General features: G+C 24.4%; 2 protein-coding genes across 12 annotated transcripts in view; both read right to left on the bottom strand.

The window, feature by feature from the left end:
• Window positions 1-14,663, bottom strand: part of LOC114120678 (protein phosphatase 1 regulatory subunit 12A) — a 138,822-nt gene extending 124,159 nt beyond the window's left edge. The window contains exons 1-13 of one of the 11 annotated variants that reach the window (XM_050201872.1): window positions 13,666-14,663; window positions 11,168-11,298; window positions 9,549-9,667; window positions 9,317-9,476; window positions 9,104-9,248; window positions 8,887-9,035; window positions 8,502-8,692; window positions 8,322-8,433; window positions 6,811-6,945; window positions 6,552-6,656; window positions 5,066-5,164; window positions 3,789-4,017; window positions 61-192 (exon numbers count right to left, since the gene is read on the bottom strand). In XM_050201872.1, coding sequence (XP_050057829.1) covers window positions 61-192; window positions 3,789-4,017; window positions 5,066-5,164; window positions 6,552-6,656; window positions 6,811-6,945; window positions 8,322-8,433; window positions 8,502-8,692; window positions 8,887-9,035; window positions 9,104-9,248; window positions 9,317-9,476; window positions 9,549-9,667; window positions 11,168-11,298; window positions 13,666-13,890 — 1,932 coding nt within the window. In that variant the 5' untranslated portion in view covers window positions 13,891-14,663. Of the gene's footprint in view, window positions 1-60; window positions 193-3,788; window positions 4,018-5,065; window positions 5,165-6,551; window positions 6,657-6,810; window positions 6,946-8,321; window positions 8,434-8,501; window positions 8,693-8,886; window positions 9,036-9,103; window positions 9,249-9,316; window positions 9,477-9,548; window positions 9,668-11,167; window positions 11,299-13,610; window positions 13,631-13,665 lie in introns of those variants that run through there. The other 10 variants (XM_027982652.2, XM_027982655.2, XM_027982653.2 and 7 more) reach the window with 10 other exon arrangements.
• A 591-nt stretch (window positions 14,664-15,254) lies between these two features.
• LOC114120714 (SID1 transmembrane family member 1) lies at window positions 15,255-20,691 on the bottom strand. The gene is made up of 15 exons (XM_027982721.2): window positions 20,239-20,691; window positions 20,015-20,163; window positions 19,634-19,777; window positions 19,416-19,560; window positions 19,267-19,350; window positions 18,739-18,962; window positions 18,609-18,679; window positions 17,709-17,799; window positions 17,179-17,326; window positions 16,931-17,116; window positions 16,748-16,865; window positions 16,425-16,664; window positions 16,256-16,351; window positions 15,952-16,190; window positions 15,255-15,883 (listed from the first exon to the last, which is right to left on the bottom strand). Exons 1-15 carry the CDS (start codon window positions 20,425-20,427, stop codon window positions 15,707-15,709), a joined length of 2,301 nt encoding a protein of 766 aa, XP_027838522.2. The 5' UTR covers window positions 20,428-20,691; the 3' UTR covers window positions 15,255-15,706.
• Between the last annotated feature and the right edge of the window lie 90 nt (window positions 20,692-20,781).

The raw sequence follows: 20,781 nt of genomic DNA, 5'->3' as shown, positions 1-20,781 counted from the left end.
AAAACTCACATAATTCAAACGGGACCATAAATTCCTCTACACACGGAAATGTCAACAAACCTTGCTGCCGTTTTCGACCCTAAGTCTCCAAGACGGCCTTCGTTCCAAACAGCTATCTGGCATATCAGACGGAATATTTCGGGGCAATGGAGTAATCGTAGCCGTAACAGTTACATGCTCTTCTTTTTTAGCCTGACAAATTATTAAACTAGATAGTAATAATGACGTATAATAGTATCTATAAGTCTATTGTTCAAAGTGAGTAAATATTCTCAAGTCATAATTTAATATCACGTATAAAAAAAATTAAATTTACATACGTTTTTGGTGACATAAATGAATAACTATGAATCATTGAATCATTATAATAATTCCCAAATTCCTCAATAACTTGTGAAAACAATTATTTATATTATTATTTGTATAATATCAAATAAAAGTAGGTAACTGATAAAATAATAATATCAAATATTGTTTTTAGTGTTTAGAATACTTTTGAAATACTTGCACACTTAAAAAATAATGATGTTTTTTTGGAAAATATTGATTTTTATCTAATCAATAATATTTCAATAAAATTAACATTCTACTTAATCAAAATATAACCTATATTATTTTATGGTATATAACCAGTTAAAATACTTAATATAGATATAATACTTTCCTATTCAAAGCTTAACATAATTTAAATTTGAATATTAAGTTTTGAAAATATTGTGTTCTGATTAATATTATTAAATACAAACTATAAAAAGTTAATATAAATACAAATAAATAAAGAACTACCCACATTTTAAACTGCTTTAATTTCAAAATCATTCTTGGGTAAAAATAAAATTTAGATTAAATTAATTATTTTAAATAGTTTTTTCATTAATAAGTCAAAAGTAATTAAGTATATGTTTGGTAAAATGAAAAATTGTTTTATAGTTCTAAAATTAACATGGTAGATGTTTCATTACGTTATATTTATTTTTATTTGGAACTTAAAATGGGTCATAAGAATATTGAAATTTAAAACTTTCAATATTTTGGCAAATTTTCAACGTTTAAGTAAGTGTTTGAAAAATACAATGTTTTAAAATTCAGTTTATAAGTGCTTATTTAAAATGACAACTTAAAAGTTAATACATTTTAAATTTGTAGTAATTATTTCTGGTACAGGATAAACGTATCATGTGTAACATTTAAGATAGTGTATAACTTATGAATCAACAACAAAAATGTATAGAGTAATAATTAACTAATAATCATTAAAACATGACGTTGACATAAAAAATCTTAGTAGAGAATTTCATAAAATAAAAATTATACACCTGCAGAAATAACATCAAAAACCAAAATGAGATTAAACCTAAAAATCAATGTTCTTTGGTTTATAGTTGGCATTATTAAAGTGTAAATATCTACATCAAAGGAAAAACATTAATATATAGTAAGTGAATCAAAATTTTTTTATTAAGAAGTTCTATACTTGAAGATTTTTAAATTAAAAAAATGTATATTTATATAATATTATAAAAATTAATGTGATAATGATCAATAATACATAAAATACTGTTGATAGGTCATATTATGTATAAACTATATCAATAGGTATACCTAATGACCGCATTTGTTGTCTATCTTGCAAATATATAACATAACAAATTTGTTCATTGGTATCCATTTTGTGTAGTTTGGTTTAATATTGTAAATAAATTTATCTATAGTTAAATTTAAAAATATAAACTGCATTTTCTCTCTAGTAGAGTAAGTATTTTTATTTTATTATATTGCTAGCTATACGCATTTTTAAATTTTAATATTTTACAAAATATGAAAAATATTGAAAAGATGACACAGATAATATTCTTGCCTTTTGATTTGATAATAGGCTAACTATACATTAACTAGAAAAAACTGTAATATTAAAACTAAAACACAAAATGGATATTGGTGAACGGTGAATATAAATGTACTATGTTGTATATTTGTAAGATGAAGACAATTCACACGAGTATCATATTCATTAAAGGTAAGATTACCATTATATGTTGTGTTGAGTATATTTGGTAATATGTAAAAATAATAAAATAACCATTACATGTAGGTTAAATATTATATTCAACATAATATAGTGAAATTTAGTGAAAATAAACCTTTAGTTTTTATAAATAATATATTATTAAGTCCAGAAAATTTAATAAATAATTATGTAAAACTAAAGATAGTATTCTATGTATAAAATAATCCTGGGGAAGAACCTTTTTAGTTTAATAGATGTCATGTGTGTCAATTTAGTAGCATACAGCAATGGATGTAATATATTTGAATTCAGTGATAAATTATTGTACAGGTACAAAAATATTCTGAGCGGAGATGGTTAGCCTATTTTTCTAAAGATATTTTATTATATATTGATAATTTATTTTTTACTATTAATACACTGGATTGAATTAATTTTTGCAAATAACAAAACAAATATTTTATTAAATAATAATAGTTATAATCTTATTTACACAATATTACCAAATATTGGTTATTACATTTTTAGTCAATAAACCTTAGAACTATTGGAACTGTATGAATAGATTAATGGTATAAATAGCTAAAAACTTATCTTAATATTTTGAAAAATTAAAATAATATAAGTAATATAAATATCTTATGATAATTTTCAAGTCTTTACATAGTATAATTACCAACTCAACTAGATTCAATTTGATAAAAAAAAACATTTACTTTCAAAGTAAAAAAATGAAGCATCTTTACTGTTTTAAAACGCGATGACAGATACAAAAAAAACAATGCACTCACTCACACACATTATTGTCAAATCAATACATTCATTGCCTCCGCTCAGAATCTACAACATTCATATTTAATATTATAATAATAAACTAATACTATTAGGTATAAATACATACATCTATAAACACACTACACATTTATATATGTGTTTATTTATGTTAGCTTTTAAAACCATAAGTATAAATTATAAAATAATTATAAATCATGTTTGAAGTAATGCATGTGAAATATTTTTTATATACGTTTATCTTTAAATAAATAAGTACCCTATTTCATAAAAATTTTTATTTCAAACACTTATAAACAATTAATGTGTCTACTAAAAAAAAATTATAAGAAATCATTAATTATTTTTTCAAGACTTAAAAAATGTTAATATGAAATATCTTATTAAAAGATACTTCACAATTTATCAAAGTCCTAACTTCTAATGCTTTAAAGTATTGCAAATTGCAATTATTTATATTTATTTGTTATTTTTTAATCTCAGTAAGAATAATACAACTTGTGGGAAATATTATAAAACATTTTTGAGTTTTTTGACAATGGATAAAAATTCTAACAACATAAATGGAAAAAAGTATAAAACTATTAATTGTCTACAAAGAGTTTACAATGAGCAAAAATATTTGGAAAATGTTATCATGTTTAAAAATGTTATAGAATAAACTGGATCCAATTTTTCAGAATAAATCACTGTTAATATTAAAATGTTTATTTCTGGTATGAAAAATGTCTTCAAACGCAAAGAATAAGTATAAAATCATGAAATCAATAATAAATTCATTGCTAACTTAGAATCTATAACATTACAAAATTGAACAAACATTTTATTTTCAAATGAAAAATGCATTGTGATTGCTAGGATATACATACTATGATATAATATATTATATTGGTAAACAATTTATTTGATTTTAATTGATTTAAATGTACTAATTTTTAAAAAAAACCAATAGGTGATCAATATATTTATATATAATCATTTTACTTACTTGTGGTGTTCCAACATTGTTTGTAGAGTTATTATTTGTTTCCACTTGATGAAAGTTGTTTAATTTGCTTTTGCCTGTATCCTGATTTTTTTGTTTAACAATTTGTTCAGCAGATTTAAGTTCTTCTAAAGTTACTCCTTGAGTGGAACGTCTAGTTTCTCGAACCCGTTTAGCATGTGCTTTTCGTTGAGTTTCTGATTCATCATCTCTAACCGGAGGAACAAATGACCTAAATAAAAAAAAACTTATATTAACAAAATTATTGAAAATGTATCAAAAAATTAATAAAAATATTAAACTAAATAACAAATTCACAAAACAAATATTAAAAAATGATAATATAGTTAGTTAAAACATATAACTCAAGTTTTATTTTCAACATAAATAAATTAATAAACAAAGAACTTGGAATCCATTTTAATATCAATTATTTAAAATATTTTATATTAAGTTATAATAATTGTGTATTAATTAATAAAAATGTTTTTACTTGATTGTAATTGTATTTTTTAAGTACACAATATTGACCATTTAAATTATAAATCCTTATATTTTGTTTATTTGAATTGTTTGGTATTTCTTAATTTTAGTTTTAATTGAGAATGTATTAATTAAAATGTTTAAATTTAAAAAAACTAGGCACCACTAAACTATAAAGTAGAAGTTGTATAAATCTTGTCATTCAGTAGATTACTGTAATGGATGAATTAAATTTGAAGTCAATTATAAATTATAGAATATGAAAAATGTTTCTAGGTAGAGAATTATATAAATATATTGCACAAATATACACTTTAGTATGTGATAATCAGGTTTTATAACTTGATAGGTTGTTAGATAGTTTAATTGTTACGAGTAATTAGTATAAGTATTGATAGTATAATAAAAATAGTCGAAATAATAATGGATGGAAATGTTTATCGTAGGTTAATATTTTTTTTTTTTGTATTGAACAAATTTGAATCTTTTAATTATTAATTTTTATTATAATAAAAAAATTATGTATTAAAATGGTATTAAATGAATTTATTAATGATTATTGATTATACAAGAATATTCTAATTTTAATATGATAATTAATAACTTAACATGTAAAGCTTAATAATAATTTTCAACAAACACTAATTTAATATTTTAACTATTATAAATCAATAATAATCAAATATCTATTAATTGGATTCCAAGCTTTGGTATAAATTAATATGTCAATAAGCGGTTGTCACAGAAATAATGTTATTTCATAAACCAAACAATAATTTTCTATTTCAAGAACAAACTTGAAAAAGTTTTTAAAGATGTTCCCGGGGACTATTTTATGGGTTGTTTCTGATTGTTTCTGTTGCATTTGGAGACCACTGATAAATGCTTTGACACCACTAATAATATTAAACATAATTTATTGCTAACTTTATATTAAAATTAAAAAATATAATTAGAAAAATTAAAAAGAGACAGATTAACACATTACTTAATAGAACATTTTTTTTTTCATAATAAAACTGAATAAAAAGTTTTCTTTGATTCAAAAAATAATAACTTTAATTATAATGATTACACAATTAAAAAATGAATTTGCATTTATTTCAATACCAGTATGTTATTTAGTACTTTTTTTTTATTAAAATCCATACATATACAAATATAATATAATATAAAGCATAGTCAGGATTTTTCTGGGGGAAGAGGTGAGTAAATAGTGTATCATATATTCATATTATAAGGAAAACTTAAATAGATCCCACATAAGATTGGTATGCTAATGCCATAAGTATAATTTTAATTAAGTTCTTCTTTCCTCAGTACAGTATACATATTTTTACTTAGTTATTAATACTAATTTGTGTAATATTAATTAAGCTATTAGTTTATCATTGGTTATAACAGAAAGAATAGAAGAAATTATGATTCAATTTTTGTATTAATACTGTTTTTCTATTATTTAAAATTCAACATTCAAATTTCATTAATTACTTGCCATTTTATTGTTCTGATTTAATACTTTTCCATAAATTGTTTTATCAAAATATTGATGATATTAACTTAGTTCTAACATTTAACTATAAATAGAATTTTTCATTTAGTTAGTTAAGATCTACTATTAGCAATAGTGTTAAGTATAATACATATTATACAATTCTACCAAAATTTGTCTAAACTGTAAAAGGTACAGAATTATTTAAAAACTTAACACATTGACTGCAAATGTCTTTTTGCAGTTTTCACCCAGTGCATACCTATGTAATTTTTCTAAAAATAACATAAAACATTGCTCCTACATGGGCATATTTTCAAATGGCAAAGGTTACATACATTTTTAAGGAATACTAAATTATTCATTTCATTTATTATTGTAGTTGAAGTTTATGTACCTAAGCCAAAAGATACTATGAATTTTAATGATTACTGAATGTTAATACAGTAATCATATTTTGAAATATTAAATTTAAAAAAATGTATTGAAGAGAACCAACACATAAAAACTATAACTTATTTGATGTACAATCTTTTACAAACTATTCTATCAACATTTTTATAGTTCTTCACTCAATTGCTGTATAACAATAGTTTTTAATTTTTATAAAAAATGAATGTTCTTTATTAAAAATCCATGAACAACAGACTAATAAATTATAAGATGTGTAATCAGTATAATTTTTAGAGACTTTTCATAACTAAATTAAGTACAAAAGTAAAATACTAAAATAAAAAAAATTTAACATTAAATTTGAATTTAAAATCTAAAATACATAATACAAATATTACCTGCGAATATTGGAAGATGGAGGATGAGCTGCTTCAGTTGAATTCAAATTGATCTGAGCAGTTGTTAAGTTAGTTTGATCATCTCTAAAATTACTTTTGTTCCGCCTGAAAACCAAAGGAAAAAATCCATTTTATATAAAAATAATTTTTGAATAGGTGTAGTACAGTGAAAAACATCTACAATCTCAATTCATAATTTCAGAGATTACAACTTTCAAACATAAAATATTATAATATTCATATCATCAATTGTAAATACCTTGAGAGAGGTTTTTCCTTTAATGAAGCAGTTCTCATAGGAGGTGAAGCACATGCTGTAGATGGAGAAGGATGTATAACTCCCCACAAGTTACCTTTAATTTTAGCACGTAACTCACAATAACGTCGATAAAACCTGCTCATACACAAACACACAAAGCGTGCAAACAAAATCATGTTAATTCACACATTCTACATTTTAAATTCAAACATATATATTATTAGTAATTGTGTATATAAAATATGAACTTATAACCACAAAACACAATACACTAAAAACAATAATATGAAAACTATACATTACTAACTTCTAAATTATTTGATACATTAAAACAAACTTATAAGTCCACATGTGTTGTCTTCATTTTACTAACACATAACATGAATGATTTAATGTTTAATATATTAATTTTACTATGTTATTTATAATATAAGAGTGAATCGACCTACTATCTTATTTAAAAGTAATAATATTATCTACATCATATTGAAAGGATATTTTTGACATTTTGAGACAAGTTATAAACATGTTAACATTTTATAACATATAATTTGATGTGTTATGTATCAATAAAATATAAACACTACATGCTCAGCATGATCTCAAAGAATTTTAAAAAAAGCTGATAAGACTTTGAATTATAATCACACATAAAAAAGCCTACATCAGGTTATTCAATTGGCATAAAAATAACTTATGTGGAATCTTATACTTCATATTAAAACCTAAATACCTATATCTACTCAAAATTAAAAATGTTAATATAAATAAGGGCGAAAATTTCAAATATCTATGAATTATAACTATCATAATTAAATCATGGATTGTTAAAAAAAAAAATATTAAAGCAATACATTCATTAATTAGAAATATTATAGAAAATAAATAACTAAACATTTTAAAAATGAATTGATTAAAATATGTGTTTTGTAAATAAGTTATTAAACAAAAATAAAGTAATATGTGTAAACTTAAATAAGATTATAAAAACTTGTTTACTTATAAAAATAAATAAATAATATGTTAGTTAACATTGATTCATGATATTTTACCATCAATTTATATCTTCTGAACAACTTTCTAGCAAATATACATAAGCAAAATCTTCAAAACAATATACATGCATATAGGTAGTTGACTATAATATATTTTTAAAGCATGCATAAAATTAACATCTTAAATTAGAGAAATAATATAAGTACCTAATAGGTTTATTTTTCATTAAAATTATGAACAAGCACACGTTAAATATTCACTTAAAATAAATTTACGCAGTTCATTAATTTATTATGAATTAATAATAAAAATTTTAAATTAAATTTAAAATTTGATTTTTTTTTTTTTTTGAATTAGTTATGCTAACAAGTTCAATTAATTTTTATGTTAATATTTAAAATTCAGTTTTAATTATAATTAATTTACATGCTTTAATATTTTATAAAATAAAAAACAAGCTTTTAAATTCATTTTTTGTAAGCTACTAGAAATATAAAAATGAAATAGGTACTAACTTTTCATCAGATTCAAAACTTTGTGTTCTACGTAAAACAACCTCTGGAGGCTTTAACTCGTTATTATCTGATGATGGTACAGTAGGTTGTTTGAATTCTTTGGTTGTAGTTCCTAACAATTATAATGAAATTAAAAATATCTTTATTTTAACAAGAAATATTTAGTAAAGTAAATGTTACCAATACTATTTTCTGATGTCTGTTGTTCAATAGGTGTAAGTTGAATTTCTACTTTTTGATGTACTGTGGAGTCATCTTTAATCTTAATGTCATCTTCTTCCTCTTTAATCACTCGATTACGATCTAATACAGTTTCTTTGTCCTTTTTCAATGTTGATTTGTCATTACCGGATAGCCTGCTGATTGAAGATCTATATTGATTTTGTGATACAGAGCATCCAACAGGAATACAGAAGCAGAACACATAAAAAAAACATGCAAACACAAGCAAAGAATAAAAAGCAATAAAAGAAAAAAAGAAAATAATAATACAATGTAGAAGAACTAGCATATTTATCAAACAATTCAATACCAAAAAAGCTAAAACTTATCAATTACAACTAACCTTCTTTTTTGATTCTGAGAATTTGATAATTTATTACTTATTAAGTAATTTTTATCTGATGCATCTTTATTTTGAGAGGCTTGTTTCTTTTTTAACTCATCTAGTAAGTCTTTCATTTCTTCATCAGAAACATCAAATGCTGTTTGACCCTTTGAAAAATACAAAATAAAATTTAAGTAATTTTCATACAGCTAAAATATTTACAATAATATAATACCACAAAATTTTTCTTTTTCATATTACAAAAATGTTCAACTAATATTTCACAAGCTTCTTTTTGACCCCAATATGCTGCTGCATGTAATGGTGTCCAACCATCATAATCTTGACAATCAACATCTGCACCAGCTTGAATGAGAAGCCTAATAAAAAAATATTTCATAAAACTCAATCCTTTGATTAATACTTAATTATTTGTATTGTATATTACTCTAAGACTTTGATATATCCTTTGGCAGCAGATACATGTATTGCCATTGCACCAGTAGTAGCATGAGGAGAATCCTTAAATTTACCAGTGCTAATCCATTCTCGAGCATCTCTTAACATCAGTCTCTCTTCTTTGTTCCTTGCTTCATCACAGTCAATGCCTTTAACAAAAAAATATATTTATATATTAGAATATTTTTATTAAATTAAAAATTTAATTAATTTTTATTCACCTATATCTCTTAAATGTTGTTCTAAAAGTTTCCTCATATCATCAGATTCTGCAATGTCAATAGCTAGTTCTTGGTCACAATTAATTGCTGATACGTCTGCTCCATGTTCTAATAAATATCTATGACAAATATATATATTTTTAAAATTTATCTCCAAATTATTTAAATTATACTGTAAAAAATTGTGCTTGTACAACTTCATTTAAACAAATAAACTAACTAAAAATTAAATGGCATTAAGTTGATAAACCATAATAAATTATATTGATAAGTCATGGTTTAGTTAGGTTTGTACATTATAAATTGTATGGTTTTCATTGATAAGGAAATAATTTAGTGTCAAAATAAATACAGAAAAACCTCATTAATCCAAACTTTGCTTAATCCGAACAGCCCTTTATAATACATAGATTACACTAGTTTATGCTAGAAAGATGTTTAATATTGTTAGATATATGAATTAGATTAAAATTTGTAAAATAAAACTTTTTTAAATTTACAATTTTTGGTTATTTTGTTTAATCCAGACAACCTAGAGCCCCATAGTCCGGATTAATGAGGTTTTACTGTATTTATATATTATTTCTGATTTTAAATACTATTAGTCCTAATAATAACCAATAATAATATAATTTATAGACCAGTGATTCCCAATGTGTGCACTACCGCCCCCTTGTGAGGATTTTTTTATTTTGAAAGGGGCGTTTTTCTAAAGGAGCTAATTTATCATTTATGTTTGTATTATTCATATTAGTAGGTATTTAAATATAAAATTAACTAAATCATTAAAATGTTAAATTATATTTTTTCATTAATTAAATAGCTTATTAAAAACTAAAATGTTTATCTTTTGAAAAAATTGATTGGGGGGGGGGGGAGTATGAGATTTTTAAAATGTAAAAGAAGCATCGGGTAAAAAAAGGTTGAGAAACACTGTTATAGACTATAGTAATATATTTAGTTTTTGTCGGTAAAATTATATACTTAAATGATGTACAACCATTAATTTCAAGACATCATAAATAAATAAATATTTATATAAAGTCTTGAAAAATTCTAAAATTTTCTTTATATTCATTAATAAATATGAGATTATAAAATTAAAATATAAAATAAATTTTTTAATATGTTTTAGAATATGATAACAGACATTGTTTGAAACTCTATGCTAAAATGTAGATAAAAAAAGAGATTCATTGATATTTTAATGTAATCTATTGCGTTTCTTGTTGAAAACATAATTTTTAAGAAATGTATAAGCTATGTAAAACACAGAAGCAGAGCCAGCTGGCAAAGTCTACAAACACCACAGAGTTGCTTCTAACAGTAGCCACAATCCCATTTTTAAATCGGATTGTGAAGAGCTGTCTAAAAATAACTATGACTGATGGCCTGTAAGTAGTAAATTTGCCATTCGAATATTGAAAAAATACAATGCAAATGTTTAACATATTCTATGCCTCTATGATCCAGAACTCCAAACATTTAAATAATTTATAAGTATCCCAAAAAAGTATGTATGAATAAAATAAAATCAATGGACATGTCACATTCTTAACTTTATATAGAAAATAAACACTTTAATAAGTACCATTATTAGCATTTAACTCAATACTAACTTTGCTATGCTAACAAATCCACAAGATGTTGTTGCATGCAATGGTGTCCATCCTTCTTTATCACCTCTATTCACATCAGCTCCGTGTTCAACCAAAAATTCAACCATATCTAGGTTATCATCAATACAAGCCTAAAATAAAATGCAAGATTACAATTATACATAAAGCATTAATAATAATATGTAAATTTAACAGAAACACAAAATTATTCATGATTCTAAAAAAAAAATAAATAAAAACAATTGTAGTATTAATTTTGTACACATAACTAGAAAATGAATCAATGACTTTAGAGAAAACTTATAGTTTTTTAAAATTTAACCTTATCATAGAGGATAACTTTAATTGCACTTTAATCCCAATTAAATTTTTTAAATATTTTGTCTTGTATTTTGTTAATATCTATCCAAAAGTATTTTAGGTATTTTTATTGTATAGTTATAAAATTAATATAAAATATAGGTACTTAGGTAATGTTTTTTATACTTTATTTTTGTTTATTCCTTAAGACTACAATGCCCCATCTCAAAAAAATGCATGCATTATAAATATTAATTTACGTGCCTGATTGATAACAACCAACTTTTCATAAAAATAAAATTATTATAGAACACTAAATAGAAATATGTAAGTGATGTAGTTCTACTAGGTAGAATAATAAAATTATCTAGGTAGGTGATAGCACAATCTCATTTTAAAATTGGTGTCTAACCTTAAATCTATAATTTTACTGACAATAATATGTGAGGGATAGTTATTTATCCTACTGAATATGATTATATAGTTATAAATTAAATATATGATCATACAATTTTTTTATTTTTTCTAAAATAGTTTGCTTTTATTTTGAATAAAATAGGTACCTAATAAAATATTTATACCATCAATTCAAAATATTTTTAAAATAATTACAAAGTAAGGGGCTTTATATAACAGGTATGTAGATGCTTATGAGTATGAATTGAAAGAATTTAATTTATGAAGGTTGAAATCATAAGTAAAATACGTGTATAGAACAATTAATGACTGAAATTGAAGAAATATTTTTAGAATTAGGTATCAACTCAAAATAAAATATTTTAATAATAAAAGCAATAATTTAACATTATATAAATGTACTATTTTACTATAATACTAAAAAAAAAAATAATCAAATTAAAAAAAACTATACTAGATATAAAACAGTAATAATGATTGCAATCTAGTATTTAATCCAAAATTACAAATTCAAAGAATTGTATTTTAACATATAAAAGGTATTAACAATAGTTTTAAATATTTTAATTATTTAGAAATAAAAATATCCTTGTATTTAACCTACATAATGTATTTGAAACCTTTTCAGTGGTGTCCAAAGTTAGTTGACAACACCAAATAGAGCAAGAATGAAAATCTAATTAGGTAGGTGTAGGTCAATGCTGTGACCATAAATGGACAAAATAACATCAGATAAGAATTCAAATAAAATATACAGAATACAGAGATATACCTATTAAATTTTATGACATGGAATAATTAGAATACAAAATTAACTAATACATTTCTAGAATTTATAGATTATAGGTAAACAAAACATTGCCTAATTATGATAGGTACTTAGCAAATTGAAAATATAGGTTAATATTTAAAACTATTAAATGACATTAAGATTTATGGAAATTTACTTTTAGTTTACATAGGTACAAATAATATAGTAATATACAATTATTGGTTGGATGAGATTAACAAGCCTTACCATATACAAAACGATAAGATAAGTGAATTTTTACAGAATAGGTATTGAAGTGACAATTAAAATATGAATCATCCAAGCCTGCATTACAATTATTTTCTTATTTTGTCTCGTATTTTGTTTAATGAACACAAACAAAATATATATTATAGGTACTGATTAACAGTTTCCAAAAATTACTGTATATTTATTAGTACCGCTTTGAGACTAATTGTGCAAGTCATGACAGTTGTTAATTGTTCTATTTTGTTTTAAACTAATTTTAAATCCATTCATGCATAATTCCTTGGACTACCTACATATTAATCTTAGCGTAAGTATGTCTGGAAAGAAAATAAATGAATGCCCGTTTAAAAACAATTTTAATTACCAAAATATTTTTTACATTCCTATAAATTCTACTATAATGAGAAAACAATTACACAGCAATTTAAAAAATAATTATACAAAAAAGGTCAAATCAAAATATAATTTTAATTGTATTTTAACTATAGGCACTTAGATTAGGTACCTGCTCTAGAATCAAAACATCAAATTATTATTTATGGGGCCTATTATTTGATATCAATCATACCTATTTAATATAAAAGTAAATATTATTACATTAACTAGAGATAGACATACCTAATCAACAGCTCCTAGTTAATTATGATTAAAAAGTATAAATAATAATAGATTAAATACATGTGAGATAAGTAGAAATCTGATTACCTAGTTAAAACACCACACACGTCTAACAGAATGTTATTGTGACGGCAGCTCCTACCTGATGCAAAGCTGTAAGACCATCGGCATTAGCAGCATTGATGTCGGCGGCCAAGTACAGCAAGCTGTTCACCTCGTTCTTATCGCCTGACGAGACGGACGCTAGAAAAGCGCAGTCGATGGGGAACGACACCGTCTTGATGTTCTTGCGGTTGGGCGACTCTCGGTTGGTGTCCGACTCCTCCCATCGTTTCAACTGTTCGGCTCTCTTGAACAGCGCCGACATAGCGACAACTGATCGGGCCCTGCCGCGTCAGGCGCGAACAACGGCGGCCACCAACGGTCGGTGGGCTCCGTCTTCGGGAACAGAGAGCACCGACTGCGTCAAACGGCCGCTGCAGAGCGCAGGGTAGACCGCCAGGTTCTCGAGGACGACATTACGATATCCTCCTTAGGGGACGTGTGCGCGGGTAGCACGATAACGAAGGCCGGAGCAAGAGCCGTTTTTTTTTTTTTTCGAACGCACCACAGTCCTCGCGCCGGCCCGTCGTCGGACGTTCGTACGGATAAAAAAAAACGGTCGAGACTGTCGGGGGCCTCGAGGGTCACATCGGCCAGTCGAACGGTCGACGAGGATTTCAGACGACGAGACGGAAGACGGTGCACTACTGTTGTACAACTGATGGTGGACCACTGAAGCTGTTCCTGTTGCCGCCTGCCGCCACCACCGCTAAGCTCCAACAGAGTTGTAGTTGTAGTAGTAACTATTATAGTAGTACTAACTGTAGACCGTAGTAAATAGTAACAGCGATGATGGCCATTATCAGTGAAAAAAAAAAATAATACACACGCACGCACGCACACTTGATTAATGTGTGTAAAAAAAAAAAAAAAAATGTAAAATTACTAAGGTAAATTTAATCAGTGCTGTCGGGGCATGGGAAATAATATTGTCCCCGTCGTGGTCGGTTTTAGCACCGAAACTCCGTAATTATAATATTTGCTATATTTATTATTCGAGTATTTCGGCTGTTACGTGTAACGCGACGTTACTAATGTTACGATATTACGCTGTCTGAGTCGCGGTCGTGGCGTAAAACGTGAATGGCGGGCGGGAGGGCAGGGCAACGTACTGTGGAGACTGAGCGAAAAAACGGTATTTAGTATTTACATTTTTACACCGAGCAGGTACTATTTTTAGGCCGAAAATCAAATGAGCCAAAAATGTTGGAACATATTTTTTATAATTTTGGCATCTATTTCCATTGTGTTCGGTGTTTAATTTTTATATCGTTCTACATTTTATATTAAACGTTCACAGTTCAATCAGTCACGACGAAAAAAAAATATTACTCTTGGCTTCTCCGTCATAAATTATCAATATACCTGTTTAATTACGCCTTTACGGTGCTTTCTATTTCTAAACTTTGTTTTCTATTTTAATATGCACTACTATGTATTACATTCATCTTAATGAACCATTTTAAATAGTAATTCTTTAAGCTTTTGAAGAAAAAAATACTGATAAAATATTGCAAACATATGTATCATGTATGTACTATGTAGGCATATTAATCATTAAGATTGCGAATTTGGATACTTTGTTGTATTAAACATAATTAACATAAAATATAAATAATAAAGCTAAAATAAAAAGTAAAATAAATATTTATTGTAAAAAATCACAGCTCTAATTTTTAATATATATATACCTATATATATTATATTTTATACAAATATTAACATGACAATTATACAATTATTAAACAATTGATCGCAATAGAGCATAATAGGTAATATTTTGCAACAGGTATTCAATTATTAATTAAATTTTACTTGAATACAACAAAAATATACTTTCTAATAGTAAAATCAATACACCTATTATCTGGGTTATGAGCTATTTATACAGTATAAACTATTATGTACAAGTTTATAATATTGAGCTAATTTATAATCTATAAATTGCTTTTGTTAGACATTTTAAACACAACAAATACATAGCACTATATTTACAATCTTATGATGTACTTTGGCAATGTTTGACTTAATTAGATTGTTGTACTAATGATAATATTTAAATAAAATCACATTACATTTTTCTAAAAAACAGGTATTGTTGCTGTAGGTTTAGAATTAACATCATCATCCAATGTAAACAAAACCATAAATGAGAGAAACAAACTAATAGCTGATAGAAAATGCCAAATATCGTGATTATCATAGAAATCCATAAAGGTACATGGAGTATTATACGTTCTTGATTCAGCTGCGCTTAGCTACATTACATAAAAGAAAATGATTAACTATTTATTTTGTTACAAAGATAGAAATTAAAAATACTTACAGTCCATGAACTTGATTTATGCACATAAAAATACAATGAGGCTGACCAAAATATCATAGCCAACAAAATATATAGTAATGGCCAAAAATGTAACTTTTCCTTTGATATCAACTTCATAACAATATAAAATGATAAATACAGAATCAAATTGACCATAAACAATATCAAAAGGTAATTCCCAAAATTACCAAACTTTATCATCCAATGGCTTACAGCCAATCCCAAATTTATTAAAATACCTAAACATATTGAATAATTATTATAATAATAAATTGTATTTTAAAATTAGTTAGTTATGATTTACCAAAACTCAACAAAACCATTCGATTTGGATACTTTGGTCTACATGGATTTGGTGCAGTCATTATGTGGTTTAAAAATCGTTTTGGTGTTTTTTTATCTAATTATGCATAACAAAACAATTACTTCCAATCAATACATTTTTTTAATCATTATATTATAGTATATTTTACCTAATTTCCATCTGCCCATATAGTATATTTGTGCCGATAACCAAAATATCATTATTAAATGTAAACAAGTGAAGAGAACAAATAGTATTGGACCTTCATACATAATACCAGTAAGACCAAGTATAATAACTAATGCCAAAACACCAAACACTAAATATGCATTTGCATTGATGTCAGGATGTCTAGTTTGATAAATTTTTATCATACTTAGCATACATATAACGTACATGAAACTTGTATCTAAAATCAATTATTAATAAATATTAAATTATAAATTAAAATACAATTTTAACACAATATATATAACTATTTTGAGTAATTACCAAATTGGAAATTGGAATGATTAGGGCATACATGATAACAAGCACTCATTAACCCTTCCATAGCCAGTGCTGATCCCATAGCATAATACAAACCATAATGATTGGGGATACCAAATTTCTGTGAATTTAAAATATTTTATTAGAAAAATCAATTAATTATAATAAACTACAATAATTAATTACTTTATTGGGTATATTCACACATTCTCGTTTATATGTAATTAAAATGAAGAGAAGTCCAAAGAATATATACCCAATATTTGAAAATATATGATTGAAATCACTAAATTTCCATGGCCCGAGTATAAAACTATGTGAACACAGAAAATTATAATAACACAAATCCTGATTTCCAGTTTCAATTAGCATCTAAAAAATATTTAAAACACATCATTTTTTTTAAAATTATTATAAAATTAAACATTATTTACTTTTTGTGATGTAAAAACTAATTGGGTAACAGGCAGTGAATAAAATACAGCTACTGTTATCAAATTCCACACATATAATCTAGATTTGGCTTTTAAAATTCTATGATCTTTTTTAGACAAATCACTGACATATAGACATGCTTTGGTTCTGAAAAAAAATGTTAAAATTAATAAAAAAATTATTCAATCTTTCATTTTATTCTATAATGTTGACACAAATTTAAGCATTTTGTTTTTTAGCACTAATGTAACTTACATTTGCCTTAAAGAGATTCATTAACATAAAATACAATCCATTTTAAATATTTTTTTTTTTATTAGACTCATATATAATATGCATCTTAAAAAAATTTACATTATACAAAATGGGTTGATACATTATTTTGTTTTTAATTGTTTACAATTTAAATATGACCGATCACCTAGTAAAAGCTATTTTTTAATTTAATATTTATCGATAGAAATAAAATACAGGTAATAAGAAATTCAATAATTTTGTATTTTTTGTTTACTGTGATTTAATACATTACCTAATCAAATCTTTCCAAGGTTCAGGTGACTTTAAAATGTCAATATCAGTCTCATCTAAAGATGAATCATAACTCACATTATCAGGTTGAACTAAAAAATATTAAAATAAATATTATTAAACAATTTAGCGACAATAAAATCGTAAAAAAAAACAATTTAATATTAATGGTAACTCTCAGTATATTAAAATTAAAAAAAAGTTTATGTATTAAATACATACTACTGTCATATACTCATATAATATATATTTTTTGTAGGTAAGACAAATATTGAGCAATATTATAATGACTTATTTTTCATAATTCTTTTGACATCTATACTAATATTAATATTAATTAAAGATATTAGTTTGATAAAAAATATTTTATTTAATGTTATAAATAAGTTTAATATTTAATTTATGGATTAAAAAAATTATCTTTTTTTTTTGCTTAGAATCTTAATAAAAAATTAATATCTCTATTAATATAACCATAGGCAAATGTAGAACAATTTCCCAGATTGGGCCAAGAGTAAATTTTTGAAAACTATTTCAAATGAAAAATCAAATCAAACCTCTATTACAAAAAAAATATTTAAAAATTGTTTAAATTTGTAAGTTTGAACATTCAAAGAATAACCAGGTATATAAATATACTATGTTTAACTATATATTTAATCTTAATGTTATATATTTAATTTTAAAATCAGTATTTAAATTTTGTATTATTTTTACAGCTTTTATGTGTTTCTTGGTTGTTGTTATAAATGTTATATTATATATTTAGTAAAGGGCTACCGCCCATTTATCATTCAATAAATAAATGAATATTCATTTATAATTTATAAGGGATTTGTATCATATAATAATTCAAAAACTATAAAATCAAATACTCTAAATTTTAAAGTGGTATCCTTACTATTAACAGGAGTTGAACAAATACTAGTTGATGGTTCTTCTTGTATGATGTCAATTGTTTTCAGATCATCTCTATATAATTAAAAACAAAATTATATTTTTTAGTTTAAATTAAAGTACATTAAACTCACCCTTTTGTATGATAAAAAAATGTGGTAAATACCAAAATAAAAATAAAAATAACAATTACTATTAAGCAATTGATTATTTGATAATTAAAATCAACAGTTGGTTTCACCACAAAGTTTATGCTTTTTGTCCTAGAATTTATTGCTTGATAGTTTCCCTGATGACATGCTGAATCATCACTATGAACTACAAAAACTATAAACAATCCAAGTGGGTACTCATCTTTCTATAAAATAATATTAATACAATTAAAAATTAGATTTATATTAAAATATGTCTAGTACAAAACTTAAAGTGATTATTATTTTAAGTACCTAATATAATTAAAACACTAAAATGTAATGCATTTTACAAACTATTAATAAAAAATTATCATCATTGATAACAATACATCAAAAAAATTAACTATATTATAAGACTAAATAGTATAACCTTTTAGAAGATCAATAAAATGAATTTTTTATAATTATTATTAGTTAAATTAACTTCGATACTATACATACATTAAAATAAATAAAATATTAACATACCGATATAATAATGCCACCAGTTTTGCTGACAGTTTGTCGTAAGCCATCATATTGTACTGTTTCTAGAGAGTCAAAAACTGGACACTAAAAATATAAATAATTGTTTTTATGTTATATATATTTTAGATACATTAGTGTTTTATTTATACCGATGAATTTTGTATTGACAATGTCATACATATGGAATCATCAGATTTAACATGTAGTAATACCATAGAAGAATTTTGTTTAAAACTATAATAATAATACACTGGTTCTGATGGTGATAGGTTGAATGAAACTTCTTGATTCAATCTTAAACATTTTAATTTAATTAGTGAAAAATGAATATAATGATATAAATAATAAAATAATAGTCAATACTTACAATACATTAAATGATTTTTGAATATCCAAACGTAAAATGAATGTAATATTACTTAGACTGTTAGTTGATACACTTACAACTATTCTACTTTCATTATTAGAAGCACTTAATAATGGACATAATATATGAGCAGCTTTGTAATATCTAGAAAGTTAAACATTTTAATTGTTAAATAATAATTTAAAATTTATAAAAACCTATTATACCTATCCTACTGGATATCATAAGTAGAGCATACGAGTAAAAAAATTATAAAATTCTAGATAGTTCAGTAACAAAATAATCAATAGACATTTTTTTTAAATATGTTTTGAGTTAAATTTGTATTCTATTGTTAGTTACTGGATTTGTAATTTATTTTCCTGTAGATGTAATACATACTTTATTTCTTGTTGTTTTTCTATGTATGGAAGTTGCCATGATATTACACCAGAGCGGTGTCTTACAACAACTATCAAGGGATCTACAATACTATTATCTTCTGGCTCTATTAATGTAACTTTAACTCTTGGTGGCTCAAAAGTTGAATTCTATTAAATAAACAATTACATTTTAAACATAGTTTTTAAATAATAAAGTAACATAAGTAATCAATATATACTTACCGGCAAGTAATCAAAAAGAAACAAATAAGACATAGTATTGTTGATAATTTGAGGGTAATTCTGAGAGTAATTTCCCTTTAAGACAATAGGTATAAGATCATTCGATCCATACCTTTCAACATTTTCACTGAATAATTCACTCCATACAGATGACAAACCAAATATAACGACAAATATTGGTTTCCACATTTTAATCAATTGTAAATCAATTTTTACATGAAATATTTAGTGATTTCTTACTATTGAAAATTATAAATTAAAATAGAATATTATATTTGTTTAAAATTCACAAATAACTGTTTTGATAATTCCATACTAAATCATACAAAACAATCCATGAAAAATAATCATTTTATAGTTTATATTATACGAACATTGAGAACAATAGAAAAATTGAAGTTTAATCGTAATAAAATAATAGATTCATAAAGACATAATATAATAACAAATAATATTTACTTTAAGTTATCTGTTATCACTACATAGACACTTATCAGATTATTAAATTCTAAATAAACCACAGCTGATGTATAAATCATCAGT

Source organism: Aphis gossypii, chromosome 2 (assembly GCF_020184175.1).
Source record: "Aphis gossypii isolate Hap1 chromosome 2, ASM2018417v2, whole genome shotgun sequence".
Classification (NCBI taxonomy): Eukaryota; Metazoa; Arthropoda; class Insecta; order Hemiptera; family Aphididae; genus Aphis; species Aphis gossypii.
This window is presented reverse-complemented; position numbering and strand designations above follow the sequence as displayed.

What these genes read in the sequence shown, in the direction of transcription:
- LOC114120714 (XM_027982721.2), bottom strand. Translation starts at nt 20,427, where the DNA reads ATGTGGAAACCAATATTTGTCGTTATATTTGGTTTGTCATCTGTATGG. An exon ending in CCTTGGAAAGATTTGATTAG is followed by an intron (nt 17,327 to 17,708) that starts GTAATGTATTAA and finishes ATTTTTTTTCAG; the next exon opens with AACCAAAGCATGTCTATATG. An exon ending in AATGGTTTTGTTGAGTTTTG is followed by an intron (nt 16,191 to 16,255) that starts GTAAATCATAAC and finishes CAATATGTTTAG; the next exon opens with GTATTTTAATAAATTTGGGA.